Source organism: Chiloscyllium punctatum, chromosome 7 (assembly GCF_047496795.1).
Source record: "Chiloscyllium punctatum isolate Juve2018m chromosome 7, sChiPun1.3, whole genome shotgun sequence".
Classification (NCBI taxonomy): domain Eukaryota; kingdom Metazoa; phylum Chordata; class Chondrichthyes; order Orectolobiformes; family Hemiscylliidae; genus Chiloscyllium; species Chiloscyllium punctatum.
This window is the reverse complement of record NC_092745.1, coordinates 72,028,107-72,043,069: the sequence shown is the minus strand read 5'-3', so window position 1 is coordinate 72,043,069 and position 14,963 is coordinate 72,028,107. Positions and strand designations below refer to the sequence as shown.

The following is a 14,963-nucleotide window of genomic DNA, read 5'->3' as shown; positions in this document are numbered from 1 at the left end:
TCATGTACCCATCCAGATGTTGTAATCATTACCAGTCTCCTCCACCTCTTCCTCCTTCTCTGGCAGCTCATTCCATACATGCACAACCATCTGTGGAAACGTTGCCCCTTGGGTTCCTTTTAAATCTTTCCCTTGTCACCTTAAACTATGCCCTTTAGTTTTTGATTTCCTTACCCTGGGGAAAAGACCTTGAGTATTCATTCTAACCATGCACCTCAAGATTTTATAGATTTCTATAAGGTCACCCCGCAGCCTCTGCTTCAGAGGAAAAAAACCCCAACCTGTTCAGTCTCTCCCTATAGCTCAAATCCTCTAACCTGGCAACATCCTTGTAAATGTTTTCTGAATTGTTTCACAACATCTTTCCCCTGTCAGAGAGACCAGAACTGAACGTGTTATTCCAAAGTGGCCTTGCCAATGTCCTGTTCAGCCACAACATGACTTCCCAACTCCTCTATGCGATGCTGTGACCAAAAAAGGCACGCATGCCACTATCTACCTGCGACTCCACTTACAAGGAACTATGAACCAGCATCCCAAGGTTTCTTTTTTGTTTGACAGCATTCTCCAGGACCTTACCATTAACTGTATAACTCCTGCCCCCAAAATGTTGCACCTCACATTAAATTAAACTCCATTTGCCCATCTGAAGAGGATCCCGTCATTCTCTGAGGTAACCTCCTTCGTTGTTTGCTACACCACTAGTATTGGTGTAAACTGCAAACTTACTAACCATGCCTCCTATATTCACATCCAAATCATTTATATAAATGACAAATAGAAGTGGACCTAGCACTGATCCTTGTGGCATACCGCTAGTCACAGGCCTCAAGTCCGTAAAACAACCCTGCACCACTACTTTCTCTCCTATCCTTGTGCCAATTTTGTATCCAAATGACTAGTTCTTCCTGTATTCCATGTGATCTAACCTTGCCTACTAGTCTACCGTGCGGAACCTAGTCAAACATGTTGTTGAAGTCCATATAGACAGGGTCCACTACTCTGCCTTATCAATCTTCTTTGTTATGTCAAAACATGTTTGATACACCTGTCAGTAATTCAAAAGCATCAGTCATTGGAATCTACAGTCATAATGACTACATCGTTTATTAATTCCAATTTATTCTGAAAGCAAATTGGAAAGCATTATTTTTAAAGGAATCTTAAATTTGAAAAAGGCATTTGGCTGCGGTAATATATAGGTTAAACTCATCTAATTTATTACCAGTGTTTTGCAACAATAGCTTGTATTATTTTAATTAGTAAACTTTTTACTGTTGCAGTTCCTACTTTTTCTTTCAATTATGGCTTAATCACTCACAGCCTTGAGTAAATTTAAGTCCTGGAATAAAAATCTGCTTCACTTTTGTTTTTAGATAGACTTAATAAAAAAAAGTAGTGAACTGACAGATTCTTGGCTGTATGATAAGTTGCATGCTCCTTTTCAATGTTGAGAAATACCCTATACATAAGGACACTGAAAGTCTGTTTTCAATGCCAATTTAAAATGCAGGCCTTTACAAGAGTTTTCTTCAGATTTCATTTTCTCGCACTAAGTATTGACTTTTGGCAGATACAGATCAAAATTTAATATGCTGACCTCACTAAGGTTTGTTTGGAAGCAGAATAATGCCTCTCACAACGTGATCATCTGGTTGCAAAATTGGTACAAAATTTAGTGCCTCACATTCCTACTTAATTATTCAAAAGGTTGCAGTTTTTGTGGGTATGTTTGCCAAACTGGGAAGTTGGTTTACAGATGTTTGTTCTCTTTCACAGCGACATCCTTAGTGCTGTGGAGCCTTCTGTGAAGCACTGCTGAATTGTGTTTGTTGAAATTGATATGGTTTCATTCTCGGCTGCAGTTGTTCAGAAGTTAGTTTTTGTGCTATCCAAGAAGTATTTTAAAATGGATTAAAGGGACTGAATTCAATATAAGATCAGTTACAGGAAATAAAATCTAGACAGAAATATTAAATTAAGAGATGGGACATAAGAAAAGCTTTTTTTAATGAAAAATTTAAAAACCATGACGAGATTAGTCTCCATTCTTGTCATTGATTAATTTTTGGTGTCAAATTGAATGGCAATCATTAATATCACATTACTAAAAGGATAGTTAAACTTGTAATCATCAACATTAATTTTCTGTGGTTGGTTTAAGGGCAATTGGTGCAAGATCCCATGGGGGCGTAATAAAGCAGAGTGGCTGAAACTAAGATGCCACTTTCAAAAGTAGAACAATAATTGAACTTTTCATTATTTGTCACATGAAATCACTGCAAAGCTTATCCATAAATTATGATGAGAGTCATTAGCATTGCTGAGTTTGTTACCAAATTATGGCCCATTAACTCTGCAATCTTTTCATAGAAGATGCTCACTACGTTTTCTCCTTTTCAGCATCCGTTTGAAAAGTCTGAATGCTAACACTGACATTGCATCTCTGGCACGAAAGGTGGTTGAAGAATGCAAGCTCATTCATCCAAGTAAGCTGGCAGAGGTGGAACAGCTGCTTTATTATCTTCAGAACCGCAGAGGAAGTCCTCCAGGAAGAGGTAAGTCACTTATGAAACTCATGGTGAATTGCTTGCCCATTGTTTTCAAATAATTAGAAACCTGCATAGATCTATCATGGATATATTGCAGTTTATAATTTACAGTTTTAGTTAGAGTTCTTTTGTAAAACTGTAAAATTTAGTACGTAAAAATCTTATCGATTTGAGAAGTTACATTGTTCCATTGGAGCTGGATCTTCGCACAAAGGTCCATTTTCTATAGTGGTTTAAACCAATTTGATGAATAATAACTCTATCTACTTCTGAAGCACAGTAGATCAATTGGTGAGTGCTGGTGATGCTATATGAGTGACATAGGAGCAAATGAGCCTTTTTTGTAAAGCCTCATATAGCAGAGACTGTTATTAACCCAAGAGGCTTTAGTGGATCGGTCAGTTTACCATAAGTGTAATTTTCCCATGTGAGTTACAAAATGATGGTGAATGAGTTAAACGGTGTAATATTTGTCAGTGGTTGAGTGAGTTAACTTGTTTTTCTTATTATCTACCCAAGTGAAAGTTGCGCTAATGGTTACTAGGCAAATTCCATTGTGAATCTCAGCACTGGTAGGACCTTCTGGGTTTTGAAGCTCTGGGGCCTTAGTGAATGGCCAGCTGGACACAACATAAGGTGTGACAAGCCTAGAATTGCCCATCAGCCTGTGACAGTTGCCTCAAGCCATAAGTCTGAAGAAAATCAAACTGGCCCAAGGTTTACAGTGACTGTCCTCCATGCACTGTTGGAGTGGGTTACAGATTTGGTCAGCCCCTTCATGGCTGACCATATCAGGGGGCCAGTCCACCAGGTTTGCCTAGCCGGGGCAGAGATGGCAATGTGATTGCTTGACCATTTTCATTGAAACCACAGTAGCAGTGTCACAAGGTTAGTGATCTGCTGGGCTGCACAAGGCTAAATGACACAGTCTTCTCTGTTGCCTAATACTTGTACACCCATCACTGTAACTCTGCCACTAAGCTGCATTTCCTTACGTATGATGAACTGCAAAGCTCAGCATCACGTACACAAATATGTGAGAATCTCTCTGGCTATGTGGAAGGCATCTTGAAACATATTGTACAGGGGATCTCCAGCTTCTGTCGCGACACTACAGATTTCTTACAGAAACTCAGCACCCACGGACCAGTCGAACCGGGAACATTCCTCATCACGATGGACATTTCCGCACTCTACACCAGTATCCCCCACAAGGATGGCATCGCAGCAACAGCCTCAGTACTCAATACCAACAACTGCCAGTCTCCAAACACCATCCAACAACTCATCTGCTTTATCCTCGATCATAACGTCTTTGACAACCAATTCTTCATCCAGATACACGAAACAGCCAAGGGGACCAAATTTGCACCCCAATATGCCAATATTTTTATGCACAGGTTCAAACAAGATTTCTTCTCTGTGCAGGATCTCCAACCAACATTGTACACCAGGTGCACTGATGACATTTTTTTCCTCTGGACCCATGGCGAGGAGTCACTGGTAAAACTACACGGTGACATCAACAAGTTTCATCCCACCATCAAACTCACTATGGACTACTCTCGACTGTCTGTCTCATTCTTGGACACGTGCGTCTCCATCAAGGACGGACACCTCAGCACCACACTCTACTGCAAACCCACAGACAACCTCACAATACTACACTTCTCCAGCTTCCACCCAAAACATATTAAAACAGCCATTCCCTATGGACAAGCCCTACGCATACACCGGATCTGCTCAGATGAGGAGGAACGTGATGGACACCTGGAAGTACTCAAGGATGCCCTCACAAGAATGGGGTACGATGCTCAACTCATCGACCGCCAGTTCCGACGTGCCACAGCAAGGAACCGTAATGACCTCCTCAGGAGACAGACACGTGCTGCAACTGACAGGGTACCCTTCGTTGTTCAGTACTTTCCAGGGGCTGAAAAATTACGCCATGTTCTTCATGACCTGCAACACATTATCAATGAGGATGAGCACCTCACCAAGACTTTCCCCACACCTCCACTACTTGCCTTTAAACAACTGTCAAACCTCAAACAAATAGTTGTTCGTAGCAAGCTGCCCGGCTCTCAGGACAACTCCATACAACCCTGTCCCGGTGGATGCTGCAAGACATGTCAGATTGTGGACATAGATACCACTATTACACGTGGGAACACCTCCCATCTTTTACATGGCAGGTACTCATGTGACTCAGCCAACGTTGCCTATCTTATACGTTGTAGGCAAGGATGCCCGGAAGCATGGTACATTGGGGAAACTGAGCAAAGGCTATGACAACGGATGAATGGGCACCGCACAACAATCAACTGACAGGAGGGTTCCCTCCCAATTGGGGAACACTTCAGTGGTCCTGGACATTCAGCCTCGGACGTTCGGGTGACCATCCTCCAAGGTGGACTTTGGGACAGGCAGCAGAGGAAAGTGGCTGAGCAGAGGCTGTTAGCTAAGTTCGGTACCCATAGGGAGGGCCTCAACCGGGACCTTGGGTTCATGTCACATTACAGGTGATCACCATTGCACTACACAGACACACAGATATTCCTACACACAGACGCGCACACAGACATCCACACACACACTCCCACACTCACATGCACCCCCTCACAGACTTAAGACACTCTGCACTCACTACACACACACACACTTTCTCGCACTCACAACCCCCACCCCAGACAGACAGACAAAGACCCACATACACACATATATTTTCTGTGGTGAATTTGTACTTGCAGAGTTACATTGCACTGTGCTCAAAAACTGCATACATTCATGTAGAACTCTGAGCTCAAAAAATGCATGAATTTATGTAAAACTCTGTTATCTCACTTTTTAGATTAGAATCAATCTAAACATCAGGTCATAGACAGAGAACACAGGGGGCTAACACCTTCAACATATTGTCTAGCGATCACCATTGTTAACAGCTAACCCAAGAATGCAACTTTTGAAGAAAAGGGTTTTGTGATTTACACGTGAAAGGAGTGAAACTATCACTGTATTCTAACAGATGAAAAGCTTAACAGACAATCAATTTTTCAATGTATAATTTCATTTACATCACACTGCAAATTTTTGCTATAAATTCTGTGTTACGATCGAGCTCTCCACAATCACCTGATGAAGGAGCGTCGCTCCGAAAGCTAGTGTGCTTCCAGTTAAACCTGTCGGACTGTAACCTGGTGTTGTGTGATTTTTAACTTTACACAGATAAATGTCTTGTGCACTTCATTGTCTGTAGCTACTAACTCGTCCTGCCCTCATTGCTTCTGAAATACTCATGCAAGGATTCATTGCATTGCCCAATTCATCATGATCACAAACAGTTGGAGATGATTGAAATGCCACATTTGTTTGCAAATCATTGACTATCTCAGTCATTTCAAGTTTTCCCAGCTCCTAGTTAGTGGGGTGTATCTTTGACAGGTTTGAAATGGCATAGATCTTTGCAGCCTCTTCCTTCCTTGCCCTCCACCCCTCACCACCCACCTTGCTCCCACCCCCTCCCCCTTGCCCCCAACTTCTGGCTTTAGCAAAAAGTCTACTCCAAGCTCTGGCCTATCGCTAGCTTCTCCCAGGCATTACATGTCACTCTGCTAGACAATTGCTCATTTTTTCTCATGTGCCATCCTGTAACATGAATTCCACGTTAATAATAAAAGAATAGCAGGCTTACTGTTGTTTGTCAGGGAAGGCAGCTGCTACGTGGAGAGTTAAAATTCTTTTGGGGTGTATGCCTTGGCCCATTGCGAGAATGAGGCTGTGTTGGCAAATGACTTTTTACATGGAGTATTTTTGAACTGGATTTCAAGGCAGCAATCAGTGGGCATTAGTACTCCTAATGAGTCCTTCATGACTGCATGTCTGAATTGGATTATTTGAAGAATGTTGACTTGAAGATTAACTGTGTATTGAAGGCAGATGGCTAGCATTGTTTAATCACTTGATGAGTGCATGGCCCCTTGGGCTCACATTCCTGTGCTACACTCCGCCTCCTTTGAAGAAAGCTAATTACTGCTCCCACTTCAAAAGTGCTTTGTTTCAGTTTTTGACCTTATTGATTTCGGAAAAATTAGTTGGGAAGTTCCAACTTTGCATTTTTGTGAGTGAACTGCAAACTCTGGTTCTGGTCCACAACCTACCAGCCATTCTTTTCAATTCTCATTTTTGTGGCACCAATTACCCTATAACCTCCCTCTTTTTGTTGAGTCACTTTACTGTTATTGTGCCCTCTGCACCTATGTGGCCAATCTCTTTCAAGGATTCTATGCTCTTGCTGAATCTGCGCTTTCCTCATATTGAGGCTTGAGTGACTATGGCTTGCTGTAATCTTTCATTATGGAGCGCACAATCCCCACTGATTTTACAGCAGCAGCATAAGGGTAAGTTAATGAGATAGACTTAATTTGATGTCTCCATCGAAGAAAGGCAAACTTAATTGTGAGAATTTCTCTCAACGTTTTGATTATTCTCGCCCAATTAATTCAACTTGCTTTCCATTGTTCTTGCCACCTTGAAAGAAGAATTTATGCCCCACCTGTTCCCTCAGCAATGTATTCAGCACTTCCAATTTAAACAAAAGTATTAAAAATCCAAGCAAGTTAGCCTGAGCCCATAGGAAACCCTATCAAGTACTCAAAATGTTTTTGATAGTTGACTTTTCAAAAGCTGTTTTTCACATGGTAGAAGAGGATAAGGATTTTCAATAGTCAGTTCTTCTGTAACGCAATGTTCTGTTAGAAACAGTGCTTTAAGTGTCGGCATATAATCACAATACAGCCAACACATGTTTTACAAGTTTGTGCTGTAGAAACAGCATACCCAATTCGTCAATTGTGTTTCAGCAAATTCGTGTTGATGAAATGTGCATCATAACAAAGCATGCCCTTGTTTGGAAACAAATTGAAATGACCAATGTGGGCCGAAAGCTTAGTGGGCTAGTATTTATATCCCAGAACAACTGAACTGTTTAATTATTTGGATATCGTTGGAGGAATGCTGAGAATTTGCTATGTCTTATCACCAAAAATGGTGAGTGGTGGCACAAATCTGGGCCTGTTTGTAACAGTGACATGTCAGGTGGAGATGTCAAACATTGCTGTCAAAGGCAAAGCATTTAAACTTGGTCTATGCCCATCTGTCAGCAGATCTAGTGTTGTACCAGTTATAGACTACATGGTGAAGACATATTGGTGCTTCAGTTCAGCTATTTTGATTTCTGAGTAGGTCTTTGTTAATACTTTGTGGGGAGTAAGCTGTCAGAGTAAATTGCAGCAGTTATTTATACAATGCTGGATGTCACATTGGAAAAATGACGAGGCACAAATGGACGGTCCATTTGGCCTAGCCAGGCCAGAACAGATGTCCTGAACCTTGGCACTGTACAGGCAACACAGCAATTCCCAACTATGTTGTCCCCTACTGCCGCTGCATTCCTCATGGCTTCCTGTGCTTGAATGGCATCTTGTAACGCAGTATCATGGTCATTTTGTTCATTTGTGCCATAGTCCCATTTCTCAGCCATAGGGTGTTGAGACAATCTCAAACTGCTTAGATGATTGAAGAGGCTGACACTCCTGCACTTCTGTCGTATGTGTCACTTGCCTGTTGACCATATCATTGACCATTGACCATATCAGAACACCCTGTCGTCAGAGGTGTGACATAAAGAATCCACATAACGTTCCACTTGCCTGATGCATCATAGTGTCTATAATTCTGTCATCAGCTCAAACTCTGAGTCAAAGCTGCTTGAACTTCACACATTTACTGCAAATATGCTTGCTCCAGAATGCAGTGATATCCTTGAACACACTCGGTAGATTTGATATATCACCTGTGTTGCCATTCTTAATGAGTTTTTAATCAATTACAGTATTTATCATTCAATTATTTGTTACTTTTATGTATTATGTTAACTTTGCCACTAATATGTATACTGTGTAAAATGAGAATCAAATAGGCTTCAACTAATTAAGAGATAGGTGTTATTAAACTTGAAAAGGTTCAGAAGAGATTTAAAAAGGTGTTGCCAGGTTTGGATGGTTTGAACTACAGGGAGAGGCTGAATAGGCTGGACTATTTTTCCCTAGTGTCGGAGGCTGAGGGGTGACCTTATAGGGATTTATAAATCGTAAAGGGCGTGGTGAATAGCCAAAGTCACAGAGATGTACAGCGCAGAAACAGACTCTTCGGTCCAACTCATCCATGTTGACCAGATATCCCAACTGAATCTAGTCCCTGGATAAAGGCAAATTACTGTGGATGCTGGAATCTGAAACCAAAGGAGAAAATGCTGGAAAATCTCAGCAGGTCTGGCAGCATCTGTAAGGAGAGAAAAGAGCTGACGTTTCGAATCTAACTGACCCTTTTGTCAAAACTGAATCTAGTCCCACTTGCCAGCATCCGGCCCATATCCCTCCAAACCCGTCCTATTCATATACCCATCCAACTGCCTTTTAAATGCTGCAATTTCCTAGCCTCCCTCTGGCAGCTCATTGCATATATAACCACCCTCTGCATGAAAAAGTTGCCCCTTAGGTCTCTTTTATATCTATCCCCTCTCACCCTGTTGTTCTAGACACCACCCCACCCCAGGGAAAAGACCTTGTCTGTTTATCCTATTGGTGTCCTTTATGATTTTATAAACCTCCATAAGGTCACCCCTCAGCTTCTGATGCTCCAGGGAAAACAGTCCAACCTATTCAACCTCTCCTATAGCTTAATTCTTCCTCCCTGGCAACATCCTTGTAAATCTTTTCTGAACCCTTTCAAGTTTCACAACATCCTTCCGATAGGAAGGAGACCATAATTGCACATAATATTCCAAAAATGGCCGAACCAACATCCTGTACAACCGTAACATGACCTCCCAACTCCTATACTCAATGCTCTGACCAATAAAGGAAAGCATACCAAACATCGCCTTCACTATCCTATCTACCTGAGACTCTGCTTTCAAGGAGCTATGAACCTGCACTCCAAGGTGTCTCTGTTTGGCAACACTCCCTAGGACCTTGCCATTAAGCGCTTTAGGGAACATCTCCGGGACACCCGCACCAATCAACCCCACAGCCCCGTGGCCCAACATTTCAACTTCCCCTCCCACACTGCCGAGGATATGCAGGTCCTGGGCCGCCTCCACCGATGCCTGGAGGAAGAACGCCTCATCTTCCGCCTTGGAACACTTCAACCCCAGGGCATCAGTGTGGTCTTCACCAGTTTCCTCATTTTCCCTCTCCCACCTTACCCCAGGTCCAACCTTCCAGCTGAGCGCCATCCTCATGATGTGTCCTACCTGCCAATCGCCCTTCCCACCTATCCGCTCCGCCCTCTGACCTATCACCTTCATCCCCACCTCCATCCACCATTGTACTCTTGGCTGCCATCTCCCCAGCCCCACCCCCTCCCATTTATCTCTGCACCCCGAAGGCTCCCTGCCTTCGTTCCTGATGAAGGGCTTTTGCCCGAAACGCCGATTTTCCTGCTCCTTGGATGGTGCCTGACCTGCTGTGCTTTTCCAGCACCACTCTAATCGAGACATTAAGTGAATAAGTCCTGCTAAGATTTGCTTTCCCAAAATGTAACACTTTTACCTAAATTAAACTCCATCTGCCACTCCTCAGCCTATTGACCCATCTTATCAAGATCCTGTTGTAATCTGAAGTAACCTCCTTCGCTGCCCAGTACACCTCCAATTTTGATATCATCTGCAAACTTAGTAACTGTACCTCCTATGTTCACATCCAAATTGTTTATATAATTGACGAAGAGTAGTGGACCTAGCACCGATCCTTGTGACATTCCGCTGGTCACAGGCCTCCAGTCTGAAAAACAACCCTCCACCACCACCCTTTGTCTTCTACCTTCGAGCCAGGTCTTGTTCCCAGGGTCAGAGAGTCCAAAAACTAGAGGGCATAGATTTAAGGTGAGAAGGGAAAAGATTTAAAAGGAACCTGAGGGGCAACGTTTTCACAGAGAGGGTGATACATGTATGGAACAAGCTGCCAGAGAAGGTGGTGCAGGATGATAGAATTACAACATTCAAAAGGCATCTGGATGGGTACAAGAATAGAAATGGTTTAGAATGAAATGAGCCAAACAGAGGCAAATAGGACTACATCAATTTGTGGGATATCTAGTCGACATGCATAAGTTGAACTGAAGGGTATGTTTCAATGCTGTATATCTCCATGACTCAATGACACACCTAATAAACAAGTATCTGGGTCATGTCTTGATCTAATGTTTGATTTGACCTTCTTGCCTTCAAATCCTTCCTTTTCAATTCCAGCAAATGAGCTTAAGACTTGAGTTTTTTGAGAAAGTAAAAGAGGATTGATGAGGGCAGAGCGGTAGATGTGATCTATATGGACGTCAGTAAGGCGTTCGACAAGGTTCCCCATGGGAGACTGGTTAGCAAGGTCAGATCTCATGGAATACAGGGAGAACTAGCCATTTGGATACAGAACTGGCTCAAAGGTAGAAGACAGAGGGTGATGGTGGAGGGTTGTGACCCACAGACTGGAGGCCTGTGACCAGTGGAGTGCCACAAGGATCGGTGCTGGGTCCTCTACTTTTTGTCATTTACATAAATGATTTGGATGCGAGCATAAGAGGTACAGTTAGTAAATTTGCAGATGACACCAAAATTGGAGGTGTAGTGGACAGCGAAAGGGGTTACCTCAGATTACAACAGGATCTTGACCAGATGGGCTATTGGACTGAGAAGTGGCAGATGGAGTTTAATTCCGATAAATGCGAGGTGCTGCATTTTGGGAAAGCAAATCTTAGCAGGACTTATACACTTAATGGTAAGGTCCTAAGGAGTGTTGCTGAACAAAGAGATCTTGGAATGCAGGTTCATAGGTCCTTGAAAGTGGAGTCGCAGGTAGATAGGATATTGAAGAAGGCATTTGGTATGCTTTTTTTTATTGGTCAGAGTATTGAGTACAGGAGTTGAGAGGTCATGTTGCGTCTGTATAGGATATTGGTTAGGACACTGATGGACTATTGCATGCAATTCTGGTCTCCTTGCTATTGGAAAGGTGTTGTGAAACTTGAAAGGGTTCAGAAAAGATTTATATGGATGTTGCCAGAGTTGGAGGATTTGAGCTATAGGGAGAGGCTGAATGGGCTGGAGCTGTTTTCCCTGGAGTATCAGAAGCTGAGGGGTGACCTTCTGGAGGTTTTCAAAATTATGAGGGTCATGGATAGGGTAATTAGGCAAATTCTTTTCCCTGGGGTCAGGGAGTCCAGAACTAGAGGACATAGGTTTAGGAAGAGGGGAAAGATATAAAAGAGACCTAAGGGGCAACTTTTTCTCTCAGAGGGTGGTACGAGGAAGTGGTGAGGCTGGTACAATTGCAACATTTAAGAGGCATTTGGATGGGTATATGAATAGGAAGGGTTTGGAGGGATATGGGTCGGGTGCTGGCAGGTGGGACTAGATTGGGTTGGGATGTCTGGTCGGCATGGACAGATTAGATCGACAGGTCTGTTTCCATGCTGTACATTTCTATGACTCTATGACTCTGTCTTTTGATTTTTTTTCCACCTGGTGAATGAGATGGATCAGGGACTTGTTGAGTTGGAAGGAGTTGTCAGATAGGGGTGTGAGTAACTTTAGTTTTGGGGCTGGTGTAGGATTTGTTGGAAAGCACTGAATGATGGTACCTGGCCCAGTTGGAAGGGAATTGGGTGGTACATTACAGTAAGGTTGGGTCTGGGGATTTTGGGGCTAGCTGAGTGGGGTGGTAAGTTGTATAGTTATTTTGGTGTTAAATGGCTTTAATCTGTTGAACATGTGAGGGTTTCAGGTAGGATTTACTCACATTTGGAAAAATAGCAGCTTATTACTGAAAGGCAGCATGACTTTGTGTGGAGAAGGTGGTGTCTCACAAACTATTGAGTTTTTGAGGAAGTGGCAAAAATGAGAGGGCAAGGTGATTTAGCATTCATGGTGAGCTGATATGATGGATACAGAACTGGCTTATAGATGAGTAGCAGTGGAAGAGTGTTTTTTAGGTTGAAGATCTGCGATCAGTGGTGTTCCACAGGGATTCAGTGCTGGGTCTCCTATTATTTTCAATATGTAAATAATTTGGTTGAGAATGTAGGTGGCTCTGAATCAGGTTTTGAATGAAACAAAGATTGGGGGAGCTGTGGATAGTAAAGAGGATACCCAGAAGATACAGCAGGAGACAGGCTATAGACTTGGGCACAGAAATAGCAGGTGGAGTTTAATCTGGACAAATGTGAAGTGATGTAATTTGGAAGCTCTAATGCAGGAGGGAAGTATAAAGTGTGGTGGAAGAATGAGGACAAGACGCTCTGTACTTTATAAGCAAGAGCCTTTTATAATCATCTCTTATTTGGTCTTTGAGCTTTACCATGATTGTGTTTCTTGCATAAGCTAAGATCTATTAACTTTGGTTTTCAGAAAAGCGAGAGAAGATCAGCAAACTAAAGGACCCACCTCCTTTTGAAGGAATGGAAGTGAGTGACAAATAAAGTGCACTGAAGTGAATGAAATTTTCTAACTATATGTTGCACAAATAATTTGCAAAGTAAGAGAGTTATGCAGAGTATCTATTGTGATAAAACATTCAATAGTTGTGATTGTTATTCATCATTTATTGTAGACAATTTGAAGTCAATTCTGTATTGATAAATGATCAAAAACTTAAAATGCACCGTGGCTCAGCCAGTGCCTGAAAGAAAAGAAAAGCAACTTTCTCAGAATAAAATTGATACCATGTAGATAAACCAATCAAATTACTCTTAATTCAAGTATCATTAGATGTTGTCTTTGTGTTAAATACATGCAGAATACATTGAGGAGTATGAAATAAAACAGATAATAATATTGAACGTATCACATTCTTTTCAACTGGCCGGTAGAATCAATTCAGATCAATTTATAATGCAAAACTAATCAAATATTGATTAAAATCCAGAGTATTATCTTGATTGTATGTTGTTTATTATAAACATACACTTTAGTTATTTGAACTAGCCTCTGTAGAATAGATTCCAGAAAGTCTAAAGTTCAAGTTTCGGGGAAATGAAATGCTGTTTCAACACTTGTGACAAAATAGCATTTTTCTTTTTACTAAAGTATTCAAAGGATTTTTCTGGAACTATCTGGTAAAGCATTTATTTTCTGTTCCTCAATGACCTTGAAAAATTGCTGGTGAGTTGCTGCTTTGAACTGCTGCAGCCTTTTCTGGAGGGACATCCACAATGTTGTTTCGAAGAAAGTTCTCAAACTTTGAGCCAATGACATGAAAGGAAAGGCAATGTAGCTCCAAATGAGGATGGTGTGTGGCTTGGAGGGGGGCTTGCAGCTGATGGTGCTTCTATGCATCTCCTGACCTTGTCTCCCCAGGTTACTGACATGGAGAGTGCTGTTAAAGGAGCATTGGTATGTTACTGCTCTGCTTCTTGCAGGTAGCCATAGAGATACACAGCACGGAAACAGACTCTTTCATCTATGCTGACCAGATATCCTAAATAAATCTAGTCCCATTTGCCAGCATTTGGCCCATATCCCTCTAAACCCTTCCTATTAATGTACCCATCCAGATGTCTTTTAAATGTTGTTATTGTCCTAGCCTCCACCACTTCCTCTGGCAGCTCATTACATATACACACCACCCTCTGTGTGAAAAAGTTGCCCCTTAGGTCTCTTTTATATCTGTTCCCTCTCACCCTAAACCTATGCCCTCTCGTTCTAGACTACCCCACCCCAAAGAAAAGACGTTGTCTGTTTATCCTATTGGTGTCCTTTATCAACCTCCATAAGGTCACTCCTGAGCTTCCGACGCTCCAAGGAAAATAGTCCTAGCTTTTTCAGCCTCTCCCTACAACTCAAACCCTCCAAACCCTGGCAACATCCCAAAACTCCTGCCCTGATAGGCCTTTCCAAAATGCAGCACCTTAATCTAAACTAAACACCATCTGCCACTCAATGGCCCATTTGCCCATCTGATCAAGATCCTATTTTACTCTGAAGTGTTCTTCTTTGCTGTCCACGACACCTCCAATTTTGGTGTCATCAGAAAATCTACTAACCATACCTTCTATGTTCACGTCCCCATCATTTAAATAAATGATGAAAAGCAGTGGAGCCAGCATAGGTGTACATGACTGACGCTGTGTTAGTAGTGGCGGGAGTGAATATTTAAGGTAATGGCTACATTGCCAATCAACGAAGACTGCTTTGTCCTGAATTGTGTTGAGCTGCTTTGTTGTTTGAGGTGCGCTCATCCACAAAGTGAAGAGCGTGCCAGCATGTGTTTTGTAGATGGTAGTCAGACTTTATGGAAGGAGAGGGCTCTCCTTTTTGTCGTTGTGGTATCTATGTGGTTGATCTGGTTCAGTTTTGTCAATTGT

At 42.3% G+C, this 14,963-nt stretch overlaps 1 protein-coding gene across 3 annotated transcripts in view; it reads left to right on the top strand.

The window, feature by feature from the left end:
• The window catches only part of kifap3a (kinesin-associated protein 3a), a 212,305-nt gene that overhangs the window by 53,434 nt on the left and 143,908 nt on the right, over window positions 1-14,963 (top strand). For all 3 annotated transcript variants that reach the window (XM_072573970.1, XM_072573968.1, XM_072573969.1), the window contains exons 3-4: window positions 2,404-2,558; window positions 13,009-13,064. In XM_072573970.1, the coding sequence (XP_072430071.1) occupies window positions 2,404-2,558; window positions 13,009-13,064 (211 nt within the window). The remainder of the gene's footprint in view (window positions 1-2,403; window positions 2,559-13,008; window positions 13,065-14,963) is intronic.